Genomic DNA, 26,598 nt, shown 5'->3' with positions numbered 1-26,598 from the left:
CACACACACACACACACACTCACTTGATCTGTGGGAGGCTGTAGTATTTCCATGTATACACTCTGGGAGGTATTGCTGTGTATTCCTAGAGGTCTGATTTGTGCCTAAATCAGACAAATAGATTTAATTAGCAGAACATCTGACTTGATCAACTGTCTTCTTTCCAGAAAAACATTGTTGTGGCAGCCAATAAAGTCTCAAGCAAAGTGACAGCAGTTTCATTCTCTGAGGATTGCAGCTATTTTGTTACAGCTGGAAACCGGCACATCAAATTTTGGTACCTGGCTGATAGCAAAACCTCTAAGGTAAAGGTCGTTGTTGAGGCTGTTAAAAGAAGGGGAGATATTCATGACTAAGAGAATTATGTGAGATCTATGATTATTTCTGAAAAGTGTTGATCAAACCCAAAGCGAAACTGTCTTGACATGTTGTTCTTTCATACCAGGTGAATGCTACGGTCCCCTTGCTTGGGCGTTCTGGTTTGCTTGGAGAATTGAGGAACAATTTTTTTACAGATGTGGCATGCGGCAGGGGTAAAAAAGCAGACAGCACTTTTTGTATCACTTCCTCTGGTCTGCTGTGTGAATTCAATGACAAGAGGCTCCTGGACAAGTGGGTGGAATTGAGGGTAAGTAGCCTGTGGCACTTGGGTATCTGTTCATTTTGGGGTGAGAAGATCTTTCTGTTCTACCAGCTTTCTTAGCGCAGGATTTTGAAAACCTAGGACACAGAAATGGATGTTTGGATGGGGTGATGTCTGGCACTTTCTGTATGAAAAAAAATGGGATCTAAGTAGCTAGGTATGAGCCATATAATGAGGACCATCAACAATGGAACAGAAGTTGCCTTCAGATATTGTGCGCTTCATCAGTGGAAGCTTCAAAAAGAGACTGGATTGCCATTTGTCAGAAATGGTGTAAGATCTCCTGCTTGGGCAGGGAGGTTGGACAAGATGACCTTCCAACTCTGATAATCTGAATGTACTATACAGATAGTCCTCGACTTAAAACAGTTCATTTAGCGATCATTCAAAGTTACAGCATCACTGAAAAAAGTGACTTATGACCATTTTTCACACTTATGACCGTTGCAGCATTCTTATGATCAAAATTCAGATGCTTGGCAACTGCTTCAATGGGACCATTGCTGTTTCCCAAGGTCATGTAATCACCTTTTACCACCTTCTGACAAGCAAAGTCAATGGGGAAGTCAGGTTCACTTAACAACAGTGGCAACAAAGGTCATAAAATGTGGCAAAATTCACTTAAATGTCTCACTTAGTAACATAAATTTTGGGCTCAATTGTGATCATAAGTTGAGGACTACCTATATAAGAATGGCAATCCTTTTCTCCAAGTGTTTGCTCCTAACTATCTTTGAGTATTAGAAGTGTATTTCATGAGGAGAAATCACTGAGGAGAAATAGGTGTTCTTTAGAAAAGTTCACCACCTTTTTTATCCGTGTGCTTTTAAATTGCATTCTTATTCTCTGTTTGATATATATTTAACTGTCACTTCCTGTAGTTTTGTAAATCTTGCAGAGTTTCACTCTGGCCAAAAATAGTCTCAAAACTGCTGGAGATCATGGCATCAGAAGGTACCTACTTCATTAGCAAACAATTAATTTTACAGCCCATTCCTAATATAAGCACAAGCTATTTTAGATCTGCTCAGTTGTGCTTGTATCCATACAGCCATGTATTAGTACTCTGCTTCAGTTGCGTAACCAAGATAGAAAAAGAATGATTGGTTGAAGTCCACCTGTCAGGAAGAACTTTCATGTAAATTGATTTTTCCTTAGACCTAAATATTTCTTAGATCTGTGTCTCGATTTCCCAGTCTATATAGATCCTGAATGATGTGTTTTTGTTGAAAGTCATTGTGAAAATCTTTTCCTCCTAATGAAATGGTAAATGCAAAGATTTAGGCCTTTTCTCCCTTTTTTAAATAAAGGAACCCACCTCCTAAGTCCTTGCTTACTCTTCAAACTGAATGCTCTCTCTCTCTCTCTCTTTCTTTTCCTTCTTTTTCTTTTGACACTGAAAACACCCTTCTTTCTTTTACTTAGAACACAGACAGCTTCACAGTAAGTTCTAATGTCTCTTGTTTCCGACATGCCATTGCCTTAGCACCCTTCCCATTTGTCGTGGTTTTTCCCCCCCTCTTTGCAATTGTGCTCATTGCAGTAGAATTTAAAAACTGGAATGAGATTGGGTCTTCCTCAGGAATTATGTCTATTTCTTCAGTTGCTTTACATAGTGTTACTTCCCATTCCTAATACAAGGGAAATCTTTTTCAGTGAAGTATCCATACCCCTGTGTCCTAGTGTTATTGTTGAATGCTGTTGTCCTGGTCATTCGGCCATGCTCATTCCATTTCAAATCTTTTTTTCTAGTCACTCTTCTTTCCTCACTGAGCATGCTCAGTGTCCATTGATCAAATTTCAGAGTTTCTATGAAGTGGCTGTTATTTCACTCTGGTGTAGTGCTGATACAGTTTTGGATAGATGACGAGTGGCACAGATTGTCTCTTCTGCCTGTGGAATTCTGGGAGTTGAAGTCCACAGGTCATAAAGTTGCCAAAGTTGAGAGACACTAATCTAATTATTGAAAACGGGAGCTTATAATAATAGTTCTCCTACAGAAACAGTTCTGTTCTGGTAGTTAATGGAAGAATACCTCCAGTTTAGTTTTTAACCCTAATGTTTAGTGATTCCATCTCATCTTCCTTCAGTTTTTCCCCTTCTTTCTTGACTACTATTTTCTTTCATGCTTTGTTGTGTTATGTAGTGGCTCATGTTGATATCTTATGTCCCCAGACTACTGTGGCAAACTGCATCTCCCTGAACCACGATTACATCTTCTGTGGCTGTGCTGATGGTACTGTTCGGATTTTTAATCCTTCAAATCTTCACTTTGTGACCACACTCCCTAAACCGCACTTCCTAGGGACGGATATCGCCAGCATTACAGAAGCCAGGTAGGAAAAGTAAAGACCCAGAAGCAACTTGTGTCAGAATTTAGCTTCGCTCTCCGTTCTTGCATTTGCAAGTACATGTATAAACCACCCAGAGTTACCTTCAGGTAAGAGGGGTGGCCAATAAATTTTACAAATAAATAAATAAAATCTTTCAGTGAGCAAGAGGGAAAGTTTTTGCTGATGAAAGGGTTTCTTTCACCTATACTAAGCTGCAACTTCTATCGTCCCCAGTCAATGCATAGCATCATGTTTCAGGAGGCTGGCAGAAATGGTTCTGGGATAAATGTGTCAACAGTCTGCCAAGGTGCAAAGCAGTGTCATGCATTAAAACATGTAAATTACTTTGTAATTTTCTGATTTAGAAATACATTGTAACTCTTCACTCTATTTCCTTTTGCTGTTTTGCATTTTTTTGGGGGGTAATGTTCATTGTTTATTCTTTCCTTCCTCATCCAATTTCTAAGGCAAAGTAGTAGAATGTTTTTCTATATTGGACTCACCTTTGCTTTCAAGATGGTCTTTTTTGAGATGTCCCCTTCTCCGCACTGTATTTCTGGAGGCTTGTCTGTCTCTTGGTGATGACATAGGTAGTGCTTATTCTGCTGTTGCTGGTAATTCATGTAGTACAGCTGGCTGCCAGCGTTCCAAGTAACACATCCGCCAAAAGCAGAACTCTGAGACCAGTAGATTCCTCAAAGAACATGTTTATTGGATACATCATATTGGCACAGCCAGTGAAAACTAACTCTAAAAGTTCCTGTGGTTTAATTAAAAGAACTAAGGTTTCCCCTCCCAGATGTCACCAATCACATTGTCCAATGAAAGTAGCTGGCAGGTTGCTTGGTCACTCCTGTCCGCCTTCAATTGCCACCTCTTGAGATGCGTGGCACGACAAAACCGCACTGGTCAAAATCGCGGCGATAAAATCGCGGCGCTAAAGCTGCGACATCACCGCGCGTCATCACCGATGCGACAACAGCGCGGCAACATAAGGGCGCTTTAAAATGGCGCCGCGGCAGAAAGCCGACTTCATTTAAGGTAAGCGTTAGGATTAGGTTTAGGGGTTTGTTTTAGGGTTAGGTTTAGGGTTAGGTTTAGGGTTAGGTTTAGGGTTAGGTTTAGGGTTAGGTTTAGGGTTAGGTTTAGGGTTAGGTTTAGGGTTAGGGTTAGGGTTAGGGTTAGGGTTAGGTTTAGGTTTAGGGTTAGGGTTAGGTTTAGGGTTAGGGTTAGGGTTAGGGTTAGGGTTAGGTTTAGGGTTAGGTTTAGGGTTAGGGTTAGGTTTAGGGTTAGGTTTAGGGTTAGGGTTAGGGTTAGGGTTAGGGTTAGGTTTAGGGTTAGGGTTAGGGTTAGGGTTAGGTTTAGGGTTAGGTTTAGGGTTAGGTTTAGGGTACTGAGTGCTTGGGAATGCGCGATTTTTCCCTCCCCGATTATGTCATCGCAGTAGGGTTGCGTTTTTCCTCAGTGCTTAGAACGGCGCGAATTAGTCTTCGCGCTTATGTCTCCGCGCAGAAGGGCTTCGCGGATTTGTGGTGGAACCGTTGAGATGACCTTGGTTCTCACAATAAAACTTTTTGTTTTGACTGTTAGCTGGCCTACCTACTTCCCCCCTCCCATCCCCTTCTCTGGATTCATGGCAACTATGAGGCTGCAAAAGATGGCTTCAGCCAGGTTCCCTTCAGAGTTGACACTGGCATTAGATATGGTGACATTCTTGGGGTAACTCTGACTGGCCAGAATTCTGTCCCATCTCAAGAATATCTTGAAGTACAGGTAGTTCTCAACTTACAAGAGTTAGTTTAGTGACCATTAGAAGTTATAACAGCACTGAAGCAAGTAAATGAGGAAGCCAGAACTGTGTTACTAACTGAACAACTGCCATGATTCACTTAAGAATGGTGGCAAGAAGAGTTATAAAATGGGGCAAAACTCACATAACAACAGAAATGTTGAGCTCAATTGTGGTTGTAAGTCAAGGACTACTTGTAGTCATCTTGGTATATTTCTAAAGTCCCCAGAAATTAAGATCTGCCAGAGAAGGCCTTCCCTTTCTTTAGCTGGGGGAGAGGCTGAGGTAATTCCTTTTGTATATGTGTCATAGAGTATCACTCAGTCAAAAAGATGTAGACTGAGCATATCAGAGGTAGCAAGGTGAAGTCTATAAATGTTTAGAGTCAGCAGCCTGCATATTTACAACATCTTCTACTGGAAAAACTAGAGTGATATTTGAATTAATACAGAGGCACATATATAAAGCCGAGGTGGCGCAGTGGTTAAATGCAGCACTGCAGGCTACTTCAGCTGACTGCAGTTTTGCAGTTCGGCTGTTCAAATCTCACCAGCTCAGGATTGACTCAGCCTTCCATCCTTCCGAGGTGGGTAAAATGAGGACCCGGATTGTTGTTGGGGGCAATATGCTGACTCTGTAATAGCAGTAGACTTATATACCGCTTCATAGGGCTTTCAGCCCTCTCTAAGCGGTTTACAGAGTCAGCATATTGCCCCCAACAACAATCCGGGTCCTCATTTTACCCACCTCGGAAGGATGGAAGGCTGAGTCAACCCTGAGCCGGTGAGATTTGAACCTCTGTACTGCTGATCTAGCAGTAGCCTGCAGTGCTGCATTTAACCACTGCGCCACCTTGGCTCTTTTAAACCGCTTAGAGAGGGCTGAAAGCCCTATGAAGCGGTATATAAGTCTAACTGCTATTGCTAAGTCTAACTGCTATAAAGCTGACTTGGTGGCTGCCTGCATATGTTTTAATTAAATGCATAACTTTCTGAGAAAAAAATGTTTTGATATAAAGGCAAACTTCAAATATCTCAACCAGCTTGTTTTTCCCTTCTCATCTCTCTGCCCACAAGATCTATTAATGCTTTGTAAGCTTTTGTTCCTGGCAGAGTTTTAGCATGCACTGCCATGGTAAACTAACAGAGAGAAATAGAAATAAGTAAAAATGTACAAAGCATCTGTCTGTGTTCTTGGAACATCCTAATGAACTTTCAATACATTGACTCCTGGCCTCAGATTTTTTTTAGTGACTTGGAAAGGCCAAGGTACTGTGTAGCTTAAAATATGATCTGCCAGTTTAGTTTTAGAAGCTGTAAACTTGGAAAGCTACGCACGTGCACACTGTTGTTCCTCAGCTCATTTATAGTAAGCTCCCTTTGGACTGCAGTTTTGCCTTGCATGGCCAGATTTTTATGACAGACGGAACGAACAATTAATGAGAACTGCATCTTAAAATTGGAAGGATTTGAATATGTGGAATTGCTCACAGAGCTTAGAGTCCTTTCGTACTCTTTAAAAGAATCCTCCTGTTATTTGGATCAAGAAAACTGTATTTTAAAAACCTGTTTTAAAAAAAAAATCTATTTTTTTAAAAAATCTGACAATTTTAGGCTTGTAATTTCTTGCCAAGCACCCAAAAGCACGTGGTTCTAATTTATGAGGTTTAGAGACTGAGTAAATGTATAGGTGTATGCATATTTCCTGCGTCAGATGAGGACAGCACGTCTTCCTCCTTCTGTCTTGGCCACTTTTTACACAGGCACAATTGAGAGCGTTTTAACAAACTGCACTACTGTTTGATTTGGTAGCAACAGTGCCTCAGATAGAAAGTCCATACAGAAAGTGGTACGAACAGCCAAGAAGATTATAGGAAACTCACTTCCCGTTATTCAGGATACTCTTATAAGCACTATGTGCTTGGAGCTCAAAGCATTGTTAGAGCACCACACATCCACTTTACGATCTGCTTCTGTTGCTCCCCTCTGGGACGAGGTTTCAAGGTATTTCTAGCAGGACAATCAGATTCTGTAACAGCTTTGTTCCCTATGCCCATCCATCTGTTAAACTTACAAGATTTGTTTTTCTCACAATGTACATGTATACATCTGAATTAGACTGTGTTATTTCTCTGTGTCACATAATATATGTTGGTATAGGCATAATCTTGTATTTATTTTGTCATGTTTATGTAGTGTATATTGGAGGTGGTGACCCTTTGAGAGCTGTATTCAACAAAATGTCATTTTAATGTATGCCGATTAGTGTACATTCAAAGTGACAATAAAGTTATTCTAAGTCATATTTTCCCCTGGAGTTTAAAAGAAATTGAAATGCACCGTTGCCATGATAACCAATTCATGCAATCCATTCTCTGTGCCAAGGTTGCCTGGGTATTTCCAAAAGCTCACAGTTTTATTAAATACTTGACTCTCAGTACAGTACTATAATTATTCAAGCATTTTTTTTTTTTAAAAAAAAGATGAACTGTGAGAACAGAACTACAATTTTGTCTGGGGGACCAACAGTATAGGACATGGTTCGCAGAAGAGATAGGAAAAGCATCCCATCCTCACGACTACAGCTCCTCTTTAAGCAGGAGGTGGGAATGCAAAACAAAAAAAAACCACACTGCACATCAGTTTTCTTTGGGGGAGTGAGCTAAACTGTGAACTGTTCAGAACTAAATAGGGCAATTCCACAGATCTCTGTGGCCCTAAAGCCCACAGTTGCTCAGTCTTGCTTCGGTTAAGCCAAAGCCAATTTCCTCCATCCTCACAGCTTTCTTGGCCTCACAGCCTCTAGACAATGAGAAAGAAACTTGAAGTGAAGTCAGGCTGGTGTATGTGGGTTGGTCTATGTGTGTGGCTGCCTGTGTTTGCATAATTGGTTATTATTGGTATACTTACAATACTTAATCCCTCATTGATAGAATACCTCACCCAACTGCTTAATATAGATATTAAACAGGAAGATAAAGTAGAGCTCTGAGGAACTTTGCAGAACAGGGTTCCAGATACAAATCTCTCTCCCCTGCGCACATCAACCAGAACCCACCTCAGAGGAAGGAGGAGAAACACTGCAACACTGTTCCTCACTCTCCTTCCAAAACTGGTCCCAGTTTTGGGATCTATGGATACTATGATTGATGGTCCTAAAAGCTGCTGAGAGGACTAGTATGGATGACCATTCCTCTCCTGACCCTTCCGAAGGTCATCTATAAGTGCAATCAGTGCCATCTCAGTGTTACATCTGGTCTGAAACTCAACAGTAATAAGGAATAAAGCCCCAATATTATTGCAATAGGATAGGATAATGCCGTACGAAACCAAATCTGTTCCGTCTGAGATCTGATTACAATTTAAGCTATTCTTGTCTGACTGAAGGAAAGAGATTAGATCTGCTGGTTTTAGGGCCAGCTAAGTCATGCATTCATATGGCCATAAGCCACCACACACTCACAGTACATTTGAAATCCGAGGATAACAATGCTGACTGAAGTTACAGGATTGTTACACAATTACAATGGCACGATGTATGTGCAGCATTTGGAATACTAGAAATGACTAACAGCATGCAAATATGTAACCATAAAAAATACTAGTAGAACAGGCCAATTTCTGTATTTGTCTCCTTTTAGCAAACCTGCTGTCTTTTGTACCTTTATATATCGACTATTTAAAATTATCAATTGTATTATCTTTTTGCAGTCGGCTTTTCTCTAATGTGACTGATGCCAAGTATCCAGACACCATTGCCTTAACCTTTGATCCGAATAACCAGTGGCTGTCTTGTGTTTACAATGATCACAGCTTGTATGTGTGGGATGTCAAAGACCCCAAGAAAGTGGGCAAGGTTTATTCTGCGTTATACCACTCCTCCTGTGTCTGGAACATTGAGGTAATGTTAAGTCACAAATATTGATACAGATGCAATGAGGGTCACCAATAGTATCATTTCTGATTTCCTACAAAATTAATGTGTTTCAGAAGGCACTTTCCTATTATGGCAAGAATTCCAGTGTGGTTTTTCTTTTTTTCTTATAACTAGACATCTCTGCATTTTGGGGTTTTTAGGTATTATTTAGGTTATATTTTTCATGCACACTAATGATTAACCATTTAGAATTAATGGAAGGGAAAAGAAAAGTCGAAAAATCTATATTTCTTTAGCCACATAACTGAACTTGTGTATATGCTAGAATGTAGATCAGCCTTCAGACAATAATATAAAGCAACTGTTTTAAATGAAAACCTAGATCTGGGTAATAAAAAATTGAGATTTCTCTGACTGCTTGTCTCCAGTAATGGTCTGTGTGGCTGCTGAATAGACACATATTGTTGATTTTCCATTACAAAAATATATTCTTATTGTCCCAGTTCTTGGTGTTAGTCATTTGCTGAGTGTTCTTCCAAAATCCAGTTAAAATTAAGGTAATTTACTGCATGCATACCCTGAATATCTTTCCATATTGTCTTGATTAATCCTCTTTGGAACTGGAATAAAGGTTCAATTTGCACCTTCCTTCTAGTTGTCACAATTATGGCAGTAGCCAAGTGCTGCTCCCTGCTGGCCTAGATGTGTAAGAATGCTCAAAGGATAATGAAAGTATGTAGTGGTTCCATTTGCATCAGAACAGAATCTTTGGGATCCTTATATTGACAAATTCCTATAGAAAGGTCCAATTGCCACAGTATCCCAATCACATCATTCTATGAAGCTTGAATCTGATGCTATAAACAGTCTTGGTAAAACCATCTTAAAAGATTAACGAAGCAGAATATTTTCATGGAAATTGAAAGAGTGAGGAGATTTACCTCTCTCTCATACCTGTGAACAGGTAGTAAGGAGGCCTGTTTTTTCTCTTGGGTTCAGTCCTCCTTTGACAGTTAAAACCACCACCCAGTTTTGGAGACTATAGAGAATGTTTCTAATTCTGTTACAATTTCTTTCCCCCTAGGTGTACCCTGAGGTAAAGGATAGCAATCAGTCTTGCTTGCCCCCAAACACCTTCATCACTTGCTCCTCAGATAACACCATCCGCCTGTGGAACACTGAGAGCTCAAACATCCATGGGGCCTCCTTGCATCGAAACATCCTGAGCAACGTAAGGCTGTCTGAGCTCAGGATAGATGACATGGCTTAATCTTTGACTTAAAATGAAATGGAAAAGAGCAGTCCATTGCATGCAGAATATTTATTTATTTAGACAATTTTGAGATGGCCCAACTCCGGGTGGCTTACATTTTCTTTATTTTACACATTTTCTTGTCAATGCAAGGTGGTTGTTGTTGTTGTTTTTGCTTATATCAGGAACTAAGTTAAGATTCATCTATGAAAACTCCCCTGGTATATTGCTATTTCAGTCTCCCAGTGGTGTGTGTGTGTATCTGTCCGTCCATTTATCCATTTTTGGAATGAATAATGTGTGATTGTTTCTTTAAAAGGTTCTCTGCAACTATACATGTATGTTGTTGATGTCTTGTGAGTATACCATTAAAATAATATAGGTGTACAAATCAGCTGGCTAAGTATGAATGGCATAATGCTGTATAGGCATTCTGATATTTTATTTTCTAGGAAAGAATCAAACAAGGTTGGAAATGTACTTGTAACACTACCATAAATAACCTTATCTCAGAACTGATTTGAACAGATGCTTTCTTCTTCTTCTTCTCCTTCTCCTTCTCCTTCTCCTTCTCCTTCTCCTTCTCCTTCTCCTTCTCCTTCTCCTTCTCCTTCTCCTCCTCCTCCTCCTCCTCCTCCTCCTCCTCCTCCTCCATCTCCAGTTTTAATTCATTCAACTGTGTGTCTATAGAACCATGTGGTGGAAAAAAATGGGCTTGAAATAAATTAGTTACATAATGCTATGGAATTTACAGCACTTTTTTTGCCAATTTTTATTTCCACAGTGCATTAAGGGCCTTGTGCAGAAACTCTTTGTGAAATTATATTCTTGCATTACTGTCCTGTATCCATGTATATTTTAGCCTTATAGCCTTTTTTTAGTTGTATCTAGTTTGATTATATCTGACCAAAATGTAATATTATTAATATTATTATTAATATTATTATTAACTCTGATTCACAGATCTCAGTTAAGCTTGCTAGAAAGATTGGGAATTTTTTTTGCTTTCCCATGGTATTGTGTATTTCCAGTTTGTCTCTTTGTTGCTGATATTAAGAGAATATTAGTATTCAATACTGCTTTTATTCTGTGCCTCCCTTTGCTTTCATCTGCTTGCTTCAAATGGAATCTTTTGTTTTGTCTCATTAGGATTTGATGAAAATCATCTATGTAGATGAAAACACTCAGGCCCTCTTGGACACAGAATACAATACAGCTGGAGGTGTAGAGAAGGCTGACACACAAGCCATAGATACAAAAGTGGGGATTCGGACAGTGTGTGTGAGCCCTACTGGGGAACACCTGGCCTCAGGTGATAGGATAGGCACTCTCAGGTAAACCTTGGAGTTTTGAAGAGCGTGTCCCTGCATAATAACACCAAAAGAACCCTAACTGCTTACTTGCTTGTATCATTTTCAGGATCTATGAATTGAAGCCCCTAAGAGAGATGCTGAAGGTAGAAGCCCATGATTCAGAAATCCTCTGCCTTGAATATTCTAGACCAGAGACAGGTAAGATTTGACTGACTGATTCATTAATCCATTCATCTTGTATACTGGTCTCCCTAGAACTTCTGGCACTTAACAATGTTGGATAGATATCACATCCAAAGGAAGTAAGTAAATAAGTAAGTAAGTAAGAAAGTAAGTAGCAATCTAGAACTAAGTAGAAATTTCCTGACAGCACAATTAACCAGGGGAACAGCTTGTTTTCAGAAGTTCTGGTGCTCCGTCACTGGAAGCTTTAAGAGGAGACAGCTACTGTACTTGTCTGGAATTGTATAGGGCACAGATGTCAAACCCAATTGTATTCCATGATGCATTGTGATGTATCATGACATTTTTGTCTTTGAGGAGCCGGGGTGGATGTGGCCTGCATGTGACGCATCCAGCCTGCAGGCTGCCAGTTTAACAGGCCTGGTATAGAAACCCCTGCTTGAGTAGGAGCTTGGACTAGAAGACCTCCAAGTACCTTCCAGCTCTGTTATTCTGAAGTAGCATTAAAACATCCAAGTAAAAATGATTTAACATAATATAAAATAGTAAAAATAATAAGAATTAAATACACTTTTATTTTACAATTATATCTGGCATTCTTCAAGCAGCCATGCAATACATCTTAGATCAGTGATGGCTAGACCTTTTGTCATCATGTGCCAACCCCCTCGTGTGCCCCACACCCGGCACATGTGCATGTGACACCCCCCTGCATACCCCTGCCCCCCCACATGCACATGTGAACCCGCCGTGGATGTGTGAGTGACCCACCCCATGCCCCATTTTGGCTTCCAGGCTGGTGCAGGGCACCTTCCAGGCCCAAAATGGGGTACGGGAAGGGGCACGCTCCGTTTTGGGACTGGAAGGCCTCCTGCACCAACCTGGAAACCAAAAGGGGCCATGGGGGCACTGCATGAGCCCCAAAATGCAATGTGACCACCCCTCATGCATGTGCCCCACCCCTGCACATGTGCACGTGTTCTTGCATGCATCCCACCTCCTGCGCGTACCTATCCCCTGTATGTGCCTGCCCATGGGCATGCGTGGCAGAGACATGAAGACCAGCTGGCCTGTGGGAGGCACGTGTGCATGTATGGTGGAGGTGGGCTGGGGTGATGGCTGGTGGGCCTGCACATGTGCCACAGACTCACCACAACGGTCTTAGATGGTTCCTGTGAAATCAAGATAGACGCAAACCTACTTTCAACTGGGAGGCTATTCTAAAGGGTAGGTCCTGCTATACTTCAGTATCCCTCACTTCATGTTCCCTATAAACAAGGGTGGGTTCCTGCCAACTTTACTGCTGGTTCATTCGTGTGTGTGTTTTGCATGCATGTGCGCATGTGCAGTTCAATTAAAATTGTTCTGTGCATGCGCATATCTTAAAAACAAGATGGTGCTGCTGATGGCACCAATTGGAGAACTACTTCGGGGGGGTGGCAGGCCTGGGTCACTGCCGGTTCCAGCGACCCACGCCACCCTATAATCACACAGGGTTCTGAACCTGACCCTTCTATATGTTTAGAGCTAAGACTTTTGAGAAAGAGTCCCACTTTTTTGGTGCCACACTGGTGTTATTTCCATTCTTTTTCTTAATTTCTTTTTGTCTACCATATTTAGCAGATGATTAAGTCTTCAATCATGTTTATTTCTTTTTCCCCTTAGCATTATCATTGGGCTTTAATTATTATTTGTGGTTGCTTGAGCCATTACATAATTTTTTGCAGGTTTCTTAAACCATTTAGAACCAGCTGACTTTGAAGACAGCAGTCTACAAGTTCTAAATATGCAAATGTGCAACCTTTTGTGTTCAAAAAGATCAATATTGTTTGATCTTTTGCCAGGAGACCATCAAGGCTTGTTGCATCTGTCAAGCAGAAAGCCTTAATAAGTAATGAGCATCAACCCAAACTTCCTGTTAATCTGACTTCTGCTTAATTCTTGGTAAAATTTGGATCCTTTAAATATCTTCCCTTTCTGCAGTGTGAGCAGTAAAGTTGTCTTTCGACTAGTCCTTCAAAACCCATCTGATAAGTCAAATAATACCAGACAATTAAGGACAGGGTATTATTATGAGTTACTTTTTCTTCTTCTGTGGTACTAGCTGTCTCATTGCCAATTCATCTAATTTACCACCTCTGTTGACTGCTCTTTTTAACCCTGCTAATGTGCTAATAACAGATTGAGAATTGCCAAATTTTGTTTTACCTGACTCCTGCCCGGTCCCATTGTAAGAGAAATTTCCCAGATCCATTCAACAACATTGAGAAGGTGCACCCATTCTAACAGTGAATGTCCTTAAAATTTCAGCAGGGTCTGAGTATATTGCTGACCTTATTTATGTGTCTGGGAGTTTGCCTCAGTCTCTTTTCAGTAGTCCTGTTTCTGATGAAGGTTATTGCAAAGGACTTGGCTGGGTATATCCTCATTGTTCCTTGGTAGCCCTAATAACCCAAGTTCACAACATGCTTCTTTCTTTTAATTCCATGAACCATCTGCAATTGTCCAAATGCCAGTGTATTCATCAATGATTAGTCAAAGAACCTCAGATAAATAAGCATTCTGCTCCTTTTTAATCTCCTTAACAGGATTGAAGCTTCTAGCATCCGCAAGTCGGGATAGATTGATTCATGTCTTGGATGCAGAGAAGGACTATAATCTACAACAAACCCTGGATGAACATTCATCTTCCATAACTGCAGTGAAATTTGCAGGTACTACAATTCTGTTTATGAATCAGCAGCAGCTCTTTGTGATCTGCCAAGGTTTTCTCACCCCACCTTTTCATATGACCCAAGTTCTTGCCCTTATTAGTAATTATCCACGGTGGCACAGTGGTTAGAATGTAATATTGCAGGTTGACTGACTGCTGGCTGCCAGCAGTTTGATTCACACTGGCTGAAGTTTGACTCAGCCTTCCATCCTTCTGAGGTTAGTAAAATGAGGACCCAGATTGTTGGGGATATGCTGACTCTGTAAACTGCTTAGAGAGGGCTGAAAAGTACCATGGAGTGGTATATAAATCTAAGTGTTATTGCTGATACCTTGCTCAATAGTAGTAACTGTGATAGGGATCTTGGAGTCCTAGTGGACAACCATTTAAATATGAGCCAGCAGTATGCAGCAGCTGCCAAAAAAGCCAACACAGTTCTAGGCTACATAAACAGAGGGATAGAATCAAGATCACGTGAAGTGTTAATACCATTTTATAATGCCTTGGTAAGGCCACACTTGAAATATTGCATTCAGTTTTGGTCACCACGATGTAGAAAAGATGTGGAGATTCTAGAAAGAGTGCAGAGAAGAGCAAAAAAGATGATTAGGGGACTGGAGACTAAAACATATGAAGAACGGTTGCAGGAACTGGGTATGTCTAGTTTAATGGAAAGAAGGACTAGGGGAGACACGATAGCAGTGTTCCAATATCTTAGGGGTTGCCACAAAGAAGAGGGAGTCAAACTATTCTCCAAGGCACCTGAGGGTAGAACAAGAAGCAATGGGTGGAAACTAATCAAGGAGAGAAGCAACTTAAAACTGAGGAGAAATTTCCTGACAGTTAGAACAATTAATCAGTGGAACAGCTTGCCTCCAGAAGTTGCGAATGCCCCAACACGGGAAACCTTTAAGAAGATGTTGGATAGCCATTTGTCTGAAATGGTATAGGGTTTCCTGCCCAGGCAGGGGGTTGGATTAGAAGACCTCCAAGGTCCCTTCCAACTCTGTTATTGTATTGTATTGTGTTGCTATCCCAATAGTGAGAAAACAACTTGTAAACATAGAGCAGAGCTATACAATATGCAGTTTTCCAGATGCTGCTGAATTAAAAGTTCACACAGCTCCAATCATCGATAAGGATGTGGAATGTTATAGTTCATTAATGATATCAGCAACATGCTCTCCATCTCTGGTGGAGAGCTTGCATACTAAATGTTTGTTGGTTTACTGTAGTCAGCAATCAATTTATTTTCTGTCAAATTGCTTTGCCCTAAATTGCGACACAGAGTTTGGTTATTTTGCTTTGTGTTATAGAATTGTTTATAAAGCAGTTTGTAACATACTGATCCTCTAATTTGTGATTCAGATTCTAAAGGTTAATTTGTGATGTGATAGTAATGGAAAGATATTCATGCCTTCAAGCATGAAGTTAAAGTAGATGCCATAGTGATTTACTGTATGATTATCCAATTGTCCACATACAGTAGTGTCATATTTCCTGAATAGTAAGGTGTTCTAACTATTCTAAATAGTCAATTCTTCTCTCATCCAGTGAAAAATGTGGCAATGGTTTGCTGAACTTGTAGTCCTGCAGGTGTTTAAAGTGATCCATTGAGGCCAGTGATAAAATGAACATATGGTTAATAAAGTTAATTATTATCATATAGAATGGCCCTTGATTGCTGAGCCTTCTTGTGGCCACTAATGATTCTCAAATTGGATGGAACTTGATTCATTAATATGACAAGGACAGTTGTTTGTTATCTTTGGAGACAGATTCTTTGTCCAACCTTAATTATAGTTTGTAACCCAATTGTTTGGTACAGGTAGCATCTGCTCTTCCCTTACCATCTGCACAGGCTGGAAGTGGTAGGGCTGAAGGGGAAGAGATGACTTTTCTCTGGCTGTCCTGGACAGATTTCCCCAAACTTAATTGCAATGTCAGAAAAGAATGAGAGAGGCTCTTTAGGTGGGCTGAGTGCTTCTAAAGTAAAAAATTCCTACATTTTTTCCTACAACATAGTAGGAGTGATAAATGGCTTATCTGGATCAGGGTCTCTAAACTTGGCAACTTTAGACTTGTGGACTTCATCTCCCAGAATTCCCCAGTCAGGCTAGAGAAACTGTAAGGCATGAGTAAGAGCATATAGAAGAAATTAAAAGGCATTTGATTGCCCATCTTCATGTTCATGGGCATTGATATTTTTCTTTTCCTTCAGCCAACGATGGGAAGGTGAGAATGATCAGCTGTGGTGCTGATAAGAGCATCTATTTCCGCACTGCACAGAAGGTAATTCTTTTGGAGTAGTCACTCTTTATGTAACATGTGTTGTAGATTCTAATGAAAGCAAAAGCTTTGGACAATATTTGAGTATTTTGAGTATTTATTAATACTTATAGGCCGCCCTTTTCCCTGAGGGGACTCAGGGCGGCTTACATAAAATGAGGGGGGGGGGTGTATACAGACAATAGACACAAACAATACATAGAAGTAAAATAGTAAGCAACATTCATTCATCATTCGGGTGGGGACAGTTATCTTTGTCCCCAGGCCTGACGGGCTAGCCAGGTCTTAAGGGCTGTGCGGAAGGTCTGGACGGTGGTGAGGGTACGAATCTCCACGGGGAGATCGTTCCAAAGGGTCGGAGCTACTACTGAAAAGGCTCTCCTCCGTGTAGTTGCCAGTCGGCACTGACTGGCAGATGGAACTCGGAGGAGGCCTAATCTATGTGATCTAATTGGTCGCAGGGAGGTAATTGGCAGGAGGCGGTCTCTCAAGTATTCTAGGCCTCATGGCTTTCTTTCAGCAAATACATTTTTAAAAAACCAAATGTTAGGAACTGTATAATAATACTGATCATAGAGTAGTTTGATCATTGTCTCATTGTAATAGGGGTGAAATTCAGCAGGTTCTGACAGGTTCTGGAGAACCGGTAGCGGAAATTTTGAGTAGTTTGGAGAACTGGCAAATACCACCTCTGACTGGACCCAGAATGGGGTGGGAATGGGGATTTTGCAGTATCCTTCCCCTGGAGTGGGGTGGGAATAGAGATTTTGCTGTATCCTTCCCCTGCCACATCCACCAGGCCACGTCCACAGAACTGGTAGTAAAAAAAAAATGAATTTCACCACTGCATTGTAGTCTTTTCTTTCTTACATTTCCTGGTGGGACACACAAAAAATTCCTCCAGGGGGAAAATATTGTACACGTGTACTGATACTATTTGATTACATATTGTGGAGGTGTCATTGCTATTGTATTTCTTGTGTTTAGACAAATGATGGGGTCCACTTTACTCGTACACATCATGTTGTTAGGAAGACTACTCTTTATGATATGGATGTGGACCCCAACTGGAAATATGCTGCTATTGGATGCCAAGACCGTAACATCAGGTCAGTTCATAAATTCTAATAGGAGCTTCCTAGTTCAAATGCATCTGGAAAGCTTATATTTTTAAAAGCATATTTTTAGAAGGAAATTAATTTTTGACCTAGCTAGGACATGTCAATTTGACACACTTGTTCCCTCCATTAAACCTAAAACAATCTTGCTTTGTTTTTCTGAGGAGACATGTAATTTTCATCTTATTTTTTTAAAGAGACTTTTACATGTTTAATTAGCTTTTTCCCCATAGAAGTTATGGCTTTGAACATTTTAATATTGTCTTATCCTCAAGATTCGGAGCAAGCCTCACCAAATCCACAGAACCTACCTCTGAATAGGTATATCTAGGATCCAATGTACAAGTAGTTCTTTACTTACCACCACAATTGAAACTGGAATCTCAGTTGTTGAGTGGTCATTAAGTTAAATACCTATGTGATTACTTTGCTTAATAACGGAAATCCCAATACTCGTTGTTGTGGTTGTTAAGCAATGTCCAGGTTATTAAGCAGATGGAACAAAAGAGCTGACTGCCATATGTGGAGGGGAACTCCTCCAAAGGACTGCAGAAATGGAGCAGAGATCTTCAGGATCTGAGTTCCATTTCTTCAGCCATGGGAAGGTATTCAGCTCCCCTCTATGTGCAGAAGAAAAGTCCTCCGCCAGGCAAATGTGGAGATCAGACCCTTAAGATCTTAGCTCTGTTTCTGTAGCCTGGAGAAAGAGTTCAACTATCCTTGACAGGCAACTCCTTAAGGCAACCCTCAAGGATGAGAAGGAGTCTTATGTGCAGATGGCACAGCTTGCAACCTTCACTGCTGGCTTCCCTATTGACTTTCTGGGGAAGCCAGCAGAGAAGATTGCAACTGGAGGTTACATGATCATGGAACACTTGGCAATTGGTCAAAGTGCGAACAGGTTGCAAAGCACCTGAAATGCAATTATGTGACCACAAGGTGTGTATGTGATGTTTTACAATAGCTGAAAGTGCTTTATACATTTGAGGTACATTGGTTCAAAATGTTTTGTCCTATGATGCACTGTTTTGCCTAGGTAGGCATGAGTTGTTGTAGTACAGAGACAGAGGTATTTTTTAAAGAGATATACAAATTCAATAAGATAAAGGTTTTTCTTTTAGCTATGAGCAACTATATGGAATTTATACATTCAGCATTCAGGTGTATGAACAATATTGGACTCATTTTGATAATTTTCCAGAGACATTTTGCTGGTTGCTGTCAAACACAGATAAATAACTTTGCTTTGATTTAAGAGTAGAGAAGTTTCTTTTTACTGTATGTCTGAATTTCTTCTTAGGATTTTCAACATCAGCAGTGGGAAGCAAAAGAAACTATACAAGGGATCTCAAAGTGAAGATGGCACTCTAATTAAAGTAAGGCCTTTGTTAACTCCGCCACAACAAATTGTGTTGATTTTCATCTTATTCTCTATACCTCATCTCCTTGTTTTATGCCTGCTATGCTTTTCCAGCTTAATATTCTAATTGGAGAGTAAGATTTTAAGTTAGTTCTGTCTCATATGGAATACTTAACACTTTGCAGTATGGCATTTACTGATGGATTTGTGTAAGCTACAAAATGGTTCATAGATTGGCAAAGCGTTCCAGCTGCAAATTAAAGAAAAGCTCATGAAGACAAAAGAGAGCAACATTGATGTCTAGTCTGCCAGAAAATAACTGAGCTTCATAAATTTCCCATTTCAAATCCTTCTGCACTAACAATGGAAGAGCATATGAATAAGGGCTTAGAGAAGTTCTTTAATCTATGCCTTTTTTTAAAAAAAAAGCAGCAGCTGTGTCTAATTTCCTTGTTGTTGTTCTCAACTGACCCATATACATAAAAATCTGATTGTGCTGCATAAGCAATATTTAATGAATATGCATTCTTCTCATTGTATATGGAGCCTTACAACTCTTCCCTCCAAGAACTGGGGAGGTTCCTGTGTACTGTACGTGACAGTTTTTTTCAGCACCTGAACATGTTTTCTACTTTGAGGATCCCCAGAATTTCTTCCAGGAAAAAAAAAAAACCTTTCTGGCAGCAGTGTGTTCCTAAAGTATATTCACAAGAGATCAATCAGCTTATACCTTAATCAGTGCTGAGTATCCTTGGATGAGTCTTTCATTTTCTAATCAACACACATAGCAGTGATATAAGTAATCCCAAAGGTACTTTTTTCAAGAGGAAACGTTTTGGTTTCGCTTCTCGTCCAAGAAGTTTCTTCAGCTCTCACTGGATGGTGGGGGATGGAAGGATTTATTATACTTCCTTTATACTCCTTTAAATCCTTCCATTCTCCCTCATCCAGTCAGAGCTGAAGAAGATTTTTGGATGAGAAGTGAAACATCTTGAAAGAAAAACCAGAAAGTCCAGTTGCCTCTTGAAAAAGCACCTTTGGGACAACCAGGACCTGGATGACCGAGAAGCTCCATAGATACTTAATATAAAGACAAACTTAACATTTCAGATACTAAAATGCATTCATGATACATATTTTGTTATGTTTGTGCTGATTTTTTATATAACGTTATAATAGCAGATGTGTTTGATTGTGCTCTTATTCATACATAAGGGCCAAGTTTTCACCTAATGCATTACTTACAAAGATGAGTTGAAGGAACCATGATTTGTCTGCAACCTGAATAATGACTTATGCAGACTTTTGATGAGTTGCAAATATAGACATTGATTGATTTACTCTCTAATAAAAATAAACACATAGAGCCAAGCCGGCTCGATTTTCTGGCTTCAATCCAATCTGGGTTTTGCATAATCATAGTGGGAAAAACTGGTGTGGTTGCAAATATAGATTGCAACATAAAACAGCCTTTCCCAACCTGATCTTCTCAGATGTTTTGAGCTAGTTGTATTTTTCCAGGATGGGTGTAGCTGGCATGAAGTATGAAAGAGTCATTAAGCATAGAGCATTAGTTCTTAAGGCTTACCAAAACTACGCATATCCAATTTTCTAAAGCCTAGAAATTGTACCACAGATAACCACATATGTTCTCCTCCCCCCCCCTTCTCTGTTACTTGTTCAGGTACAAATGGATCCTTCTGGTCTGTACATTGCAACCAGTTGTTCTGACAAGAACCTTTCTATCTTTGATTTCTATTCAGGCGAATGTGTAGCCACAATGTATGGGCACTCAGGTAATGCAAAAATATGCTCTCAAAGAAAGTTAAATTTTGAGTGGGAAGGAAATTTGGAGGGACAAGTGTAGCAACCGGCTCCAGATTAAACTCCTGATTGGTTTGTTGGAAACTGTGCAGTCGTGAAAGTGAGTCCTTCCGGGGCAGAAGTGGTGTTTGGTTCAGGGGTGGGTTCCGGCAGCCGCTACTGCCAGTTTGCTTAGGGCCGCACTGCGCATGCGCACATGCACAGTGCAACAAAAATTGCTTTGCGCATGCACAGAAGCAAAAAACAAGAGGGCAGTGCCTACGGTGCTGCCGGGAGAACCGGTTTGGGGGCGTGGCAGGCCTGGGTCGCTGCCGGTTCCAGTGTAAGGAGAGAAGGGTGGAAGGGAGAGAAAGAGAAGGAGAGAGGGTAAGAAGGGGAAGAGGAAGAGTAGGAGTAGGAGAAAGATTAGGGAAGAAGGAAGGGGAAGGAGAAGAGGAAGGAAGGAAGTAGAGAAGGAGGGAGGGAGAAAAGAAAGGGAAAATAAGGTGGTGTTACAACAGGTGGAAGGGATGGTAAATAAAGCAACCCAAACTGTATATTATAACCTATTCAATGAAATCATAAATATGTAAGAATGATAAATGTAAAGAAGAATAACAATTATGTGAATGTATACTTAAAATGATACGTAAGAGAACAATTTTTTTTTAAAAAAATCTGGAAAATAAAAAAAAATTCTGTTGTTAAGTGAGGCATTTGTTAAGTGAGTTTTGCCCCATTTTACGACCTTTCCTGCCCCCGTTGTTAATTGAATCACTGCAATTGATAAGTTAGTAACCTGGCTGTTAAGTGAATCTCGCTTCCCCATTGACTTTGCTTGTCAGAAGGTCACAAAAGGGGATCACATGACTTTGGACACAGCAACGGTCATAAGTATGAACCAGTTGCCAAGCGTCTGAATATTGAGCAGATGATTATGGGGATGACGCAAAGCTTGTGAAATACAGTCATGTCACTTTTTACTGTTCCATTGTAACTTTGAACAGTCACTAAATGAATTGTTGTAAGTTGAGGACTACTTGCATGTGTAAAGAGAAGAAACGGCAAGGATCTCCAAGCTACCACATGGCTGTTGTTTCGCACCAGGAAATTTTTAAAAACCGTTTGGCTTGTTCTTCTGATTTTTACAGAGATCGTAACTGGGATGATGTTCACTAATGACTGTAAACACTTGATTTCAGTCTCTGGTGACAGGTACGTGAAAGGATATTCTTTATTTAAATTCCATCTGTAAAATGAAACTTGGCATTTACCATTTTAAACAATGAGGATGGATTTGGAAATTAGTTTTTAAATGATAATTCCACCTGCTTCATTTTCTGTTTTACACTCCTGGACATTAAGTTCCAAATTAAAATGGAGATGCTTTAAGTCTGTAAAGAGAATGTGAAATGCTGCTTTCGTGAGCTGGACAACTGACAGGCCATTTATGCTCCTCACCTGGGTTATTTTTATGGCTTCGAAGGCCTTCCAAGTTTACGCTGTTGAAATCTGGAACCTAAATACTGACTTGCTGTGGTGCAATTGCTGGCTTTATTTAGGGAGGGACAGTAAAAATAGGTATTTTAATGTATCTATTTTCCACTTGTCTATGAGTTCCCCAAAGCTCCCATCAAAAATGTAAGTACATTATGTGGCACCAATGCCATACTTTCAATATGATGTATCTTTTTGATGAAAGTTTTGCCTCTTATATAAAGAGTTGCCTGATCTAAAGTAAAAACTATATTGAAATGGAGAATGAAACTTAAAACTAGCAGCCTTTGAAGTGCCAGCATTAAAAACAGGAAGTGTAAAGAGAAATACCGTCCATAGGGAAATGGGTATGGAATAGGGGGATGCTTTATGGAATCTCAGATATATAGACAGCAGGCTATGATGCTTGAATATTTTTTCCTCTTCTTCTTTCAGCTGCATTTTCATTTGGCGTCTGAGTTCTGAGATGACCATCAATATGCGTCAGCGGTTGGCTGATGTGAAGCAAAGGGGAAAACAAGCAGAAAAAATTCAACCAGGCAAAACAGCTGGTCTTACCAGGTATGACGTAGTGTTAGTATTGCTTTTAGTTCATAAAAGGTTTTCTGACCAAATTGTATAGTATTATGAGATTTTTGTCTTCTTATCTGAACAGTGCTATATTTATTATTACAACATATTGACATTTTGGTGGCAATTTTAATGTGACAATATATATGGAGACAAATCCGTCTATTCAGACTTCAGTTTCTTATTCTTCCAGATTTAATTTTGTTTAATGCTATTTCTAGATCAGGTCAGTGAATTATTCTTTTTAAACGTTTACAAACATGAATATGCATTTAGCTGGATGTAGATTCAAATATGTATTATTTCGATATAGATTCAAAATGTGCATTATTCAAATCCCAAAAAATATTTGGATAGAGGTTAAAATATGCATTATTTAGTATTAGAGTCAGAGTTGCATATTTGCCTTTTAAATCATTTTTTAAAAAAGTTTTTGTGCACTGTTTAGTAAGATACTTTGCTTTCTTTATACATTTTTATGTATCTTTTTCCTACACATTTGTAATACTTTTTCTGGAGAATTTAAATTTAAAAATGAGCAAAATTAAATTTTGTTCTTTATGTGAGTTCAAGAAATATGAATTGAGTAACTTTCTATTAAAACACAAAATAACGATTAAAAAACTTGATTTGATTCAGAGTTGTGAATAATTTGGGAAGAATATGTTTATGCACACTAGCTATCCAAATTGCCCATTTGAGATCTTTAAACTGTTTGGGTTTGAAAGCCACTTCAATAAGAGACTCAACTGAATCTTATTCAAATCATATTTCTGAACATGATAAATTAAATGTCCCTATCAAGCAAACAAATAGAATGAATGAATGAATGAAATGAATAAATGGTTCATTTTTCATATTTAGAACTACGTATAGGAAAACTAAGTTGGTTGTTCTCATTCTCTCACCTAGCTGCTTGCTTCTCATTTTCATTAACCATTCTTAATAAGCCTTTACCCTGAATTCTGTTGCAGATAATTCATGTATATAATATAATAATATCTGTTCAAGGTACAGAAAAACAAATAATATTTCTTGAATACTTCTGCTCAATATATAAAACATGCATGTTAGCAGTTACTGGGCTTTATTTTAGAGTGAAAAAAAAAACATTCCAGTTGCAGACAGGCTTATGGAAGTCAGGAAAAATAAAATAGAAAAGTAGGTGACTGGTTTTTTTTTGCGTCAAATTAATTTACATGGATATGAGAAACAGGGATAATTGGGCTCTCAAGACTAATGTTCTATTTGCTGACGTATATTGTTGTTCCTGAATACCATTGTGTCCATTTATTATACTTCAGTTCTATTTAAATTTTTAATCCTCCATGAATCACCCAGCGTCACTAGTATGAAATTGAGTAAATAAATACACACTTCCTAATCAAAGTTTCCCTTAAGCTATTTTGTGAAAAGTATTTAACTTCTTTTAAAAGTATTGCCAACCCTGGCCTGTCAGCATTCTTATCATCTAAACTGACGGTTTCTCATGTGTAATGGGGAGTGGGCAACCAGTTGGGGAGAATGAGGATGAAGCAGATTGGGTATGTTCAAAAGAGATGCTCAATCTGACATAGATTTGAGATAAAATTGACCCTTTCTAATCCTGAGTCATTGCTGATATTAAAAACCCTTTTCCTCTACGTTCTTATTTAGCTTGGGAGAAGCCTGTTGAAGCCAAAAATTCTGGAGCTGTGGAGCAGTGTTCTTTTTATAGCAAGCTCTTCACCATCCCAGCAGCTGCATTGCTCTGCTTTTTTAAAGGCCCAGCTTCTATCAGACACTCCTGGTTTCTTGTCAGTATCACAAGGCTTGTTAGCCACATGCTATTGGTTAGAAAGTTGAATCTAAGGCATACCAGCCCAACAGCTGGTTGGAAAACAGGTCTGACCTCTTTGCTTAAGCTGGATCCATTCTGTTTGGCCAGCTTCTGTTTCTAGGTTGGTTCTGGTTTTGCTGTACTAGAAGCGATCAGAGGAGGCCACTTGCCGAAAGAACGTAAGCCATTATGCGAGCATCCCTAGGTGGGGCTGAAACACTGAGGACTGTGTGTGATGTTATGCGAGTGAATTTGATTTTGAAAACAAGCATTTAAATTAAGCTTGTAGCTTGGTAGATGTGACTGAGTTTATCTTTTTAGTTTCATTGCTTTAAGTTGCTGTACAATAAAGATGATGATGCATGTCGTTGGATAATCCAGATTTTAGTAGATATATGTTTGGAGACTGTCACAAGTTGAACCAGGCATCTTGAGCTTTTTAAAGAGCTATAGGAATAAGGATGTTATATGAAATGATAAAAGTAAAATAAAAATAAAATAAGGCCTCTGAAAAGTCATGGGTTCATTTGTACAAACCATGATCTGAATTTCAGTGCTGTTGTTCTTCTATCACATTGCGGCTTCTCAATTTTAGATCATACTTTACTTTGATGACTGGTATAGAAATAATGATTGCATTTGTCCCTAATTATTGATTTGAGACTGTGCTTGGAGTATAAAGCTTTTTTTTAAATGTTGCACTAATTATATTACTTTAGAGAGGGCTGCAAACACTGTGAAGCAACATACAAGTCTAAGTGCTATTGCTATTTTTCTGCTGTGCCAAAAAGAGTCAGAGGTGAATGCTTTTCTCTTTCTTTTCCCTTTCCCCTACACTTTTTCTTTCTCTTCCTTTCCCTTATTCTCGTTATTTTCTTTTTTTCTTTGTATTTCTGTATTTTATATTTTGATAGAGTAATAAAATTTATTATGGCTTATGAATCGAGTATGTTGGTGGAACTCTAGTTTTAATTGATCACAGGGGAGAGAGAATATTCAGAATATTTCCACTAGAGAAAAAATGGAGTATGGGCATTTTTTTGTGGTTCAGTTCTCTCCATTCCTGCAATTCCATAACTGCCAGGGCAATATCTCATCAAAGGCTGCAGGAAAAGGGTGGGATTTGCATTCTTGCCTCTTCCCATTTCAGTAAGTAGGAAAACTATGCCATAAATTCTCTTGACTGCAAGAAGCTTTTCGTAGGTGCATTTCTTTGTTAGAACAAATAGGAATCCCAGAAATTAAGCAGAATGGGGATGTGGCAGGAGTGCATGACTCAATGTCACAATCTCCAAATCTCCAAAGGATTGTTTAAAGGATTGTGCAGATAATTACTCTTCCAGGTTGTTGTGGCAAAATGTTTAGCTGATGGTCATGAAACATTGCAAGGATTCTTTCTTCTATTTTTATAAGAATTTTTTTTCTTCTTCAAATGCTTTATTGAGACTTCAGATTCTGGTGGATTCTTTTCTGAATTATTGAGCTGTTCTTCATAAGATGTATGAGGAGAGAGAGCGGGGGAGAGGGAGGGAGAGATAGGGGGAGCGAGAGAAAGAGGCATGAGGGGAGAGAGAGAGAGAGAGAGAGGGAGAGAGATTACTTTTGTATAGGTTATATGTTCTACACAAAATGTGGTCTTGTAGAGCTTGTAAAAGTGTTGCAATTCAAAATGAAGTTATAATAACAAAAAAAATGACAAAAGTGACATTTAAACAGATTAATTATATCATTTATTTTGTTAGTCCTATATTAGTATTAGAATTCTTTATTGGCCAAGAGTGATTGGACACACAAGGAATTTGTCTCTGGTGCAAATCTCTCAGTGTACCTACAAGCAGTAAGTGATAAATTGTAATTATAATCATCATAAAAATATATTCATCATAAAAAATAAAATATAACACTTAGTGATAGTCATAGGATACTAAATAAGATATAAATAACATAAATCATACTAGGATACTAAGTAAACATAAATCGTAAGATACAAACAACAAAATTGTGTTCAAAAGAAGATGAGATAGGTAATAGGGAAGATGA

At 39.2% G+C, this 26,598-nt stretch overlaps 1 protein-coding gene across 1 annotated transcript in view; it reads left to right on the top strand.

Annotated features, from left to right (window-relative positions):
* The window catches only part of MAPKBP1 (mitogen-activated protein kinase binding protein 1), a 95,856-nt gene that overhangs the window by 38,489 nt on the left and 30,769 nt on the right, over nt 1-26,598 (top strand). Inside the window, exons 6-20 of the mRNA XM_087704460.1 lie at nt 168-305; nt 446-628; nt 2,069-2,086; nt 2,819-2,979; nt 8,476-8,665; nt 9,726-9,872; nt 11,043-11,227; nt 11,313-11,404; nt 13,978-14,103; nt 16,324-16,394; nt 17,379-17,500; nt 18,810-18,885; nt 20,554-20,665; nt 21,824-21,887; nt 22,605-22,730. Of these exons, the coding sequence (XP_087560586.1) occupies nt 168-305; nt 446-628; nt 2,069-2,086; nt 2,819-2,979; nt 8,476-8,665; nt 9,726-9,872; nt 11,043-11,227; nt 11,313-11,404; nt 13,978-14,103; nt 16,324-16,394; nt 17,379-17,500; nt 18,810-18,885; nt 20,554-20,665; nt 21,824-21,887; nt 22,605-22,730 (1,811 nt within the window). The remainder of the gene's footprint in view (nt 1-167; nt 306-445; nt 629-2,068; nt 2,087-2,818; nt 2,980-8,475; nt 8,666-9,725; nt 9,873-11,042; nt 11,228-11,312; nt 11,405-13,977; nt 14,104-16,323; nt 16,395-17,378; nt 17,501-18,809; nt 18,886-20,553; nt 20,666-21,823; nt 21,888-22,604; nt 22,731-26,598) is intronic.

This window comes from Thamnophis sirtalis, unplaced genomic scaffold (genome assembly GCF_051295495.1).
Source record: "Thamnophis sirtalis isolate CommonGarterSnake01/CBP01778 unplaced genomic scaffold, rThaSir2_p1.2 scaffold_1, whole genome shotgun sequence".
Classification (NCBI taxonomy): Eukaryota; Metazoa; Chordata; class Lepidosauria; order Squamata; family Natricidae; genus Thamnophis; species Thamnophis sirtalis.
The sequence above is the reverse complement of the archived record's forward strand: the minus strand, read 5'-3'. Positions and strand labels throughout refer to the sequence as shown.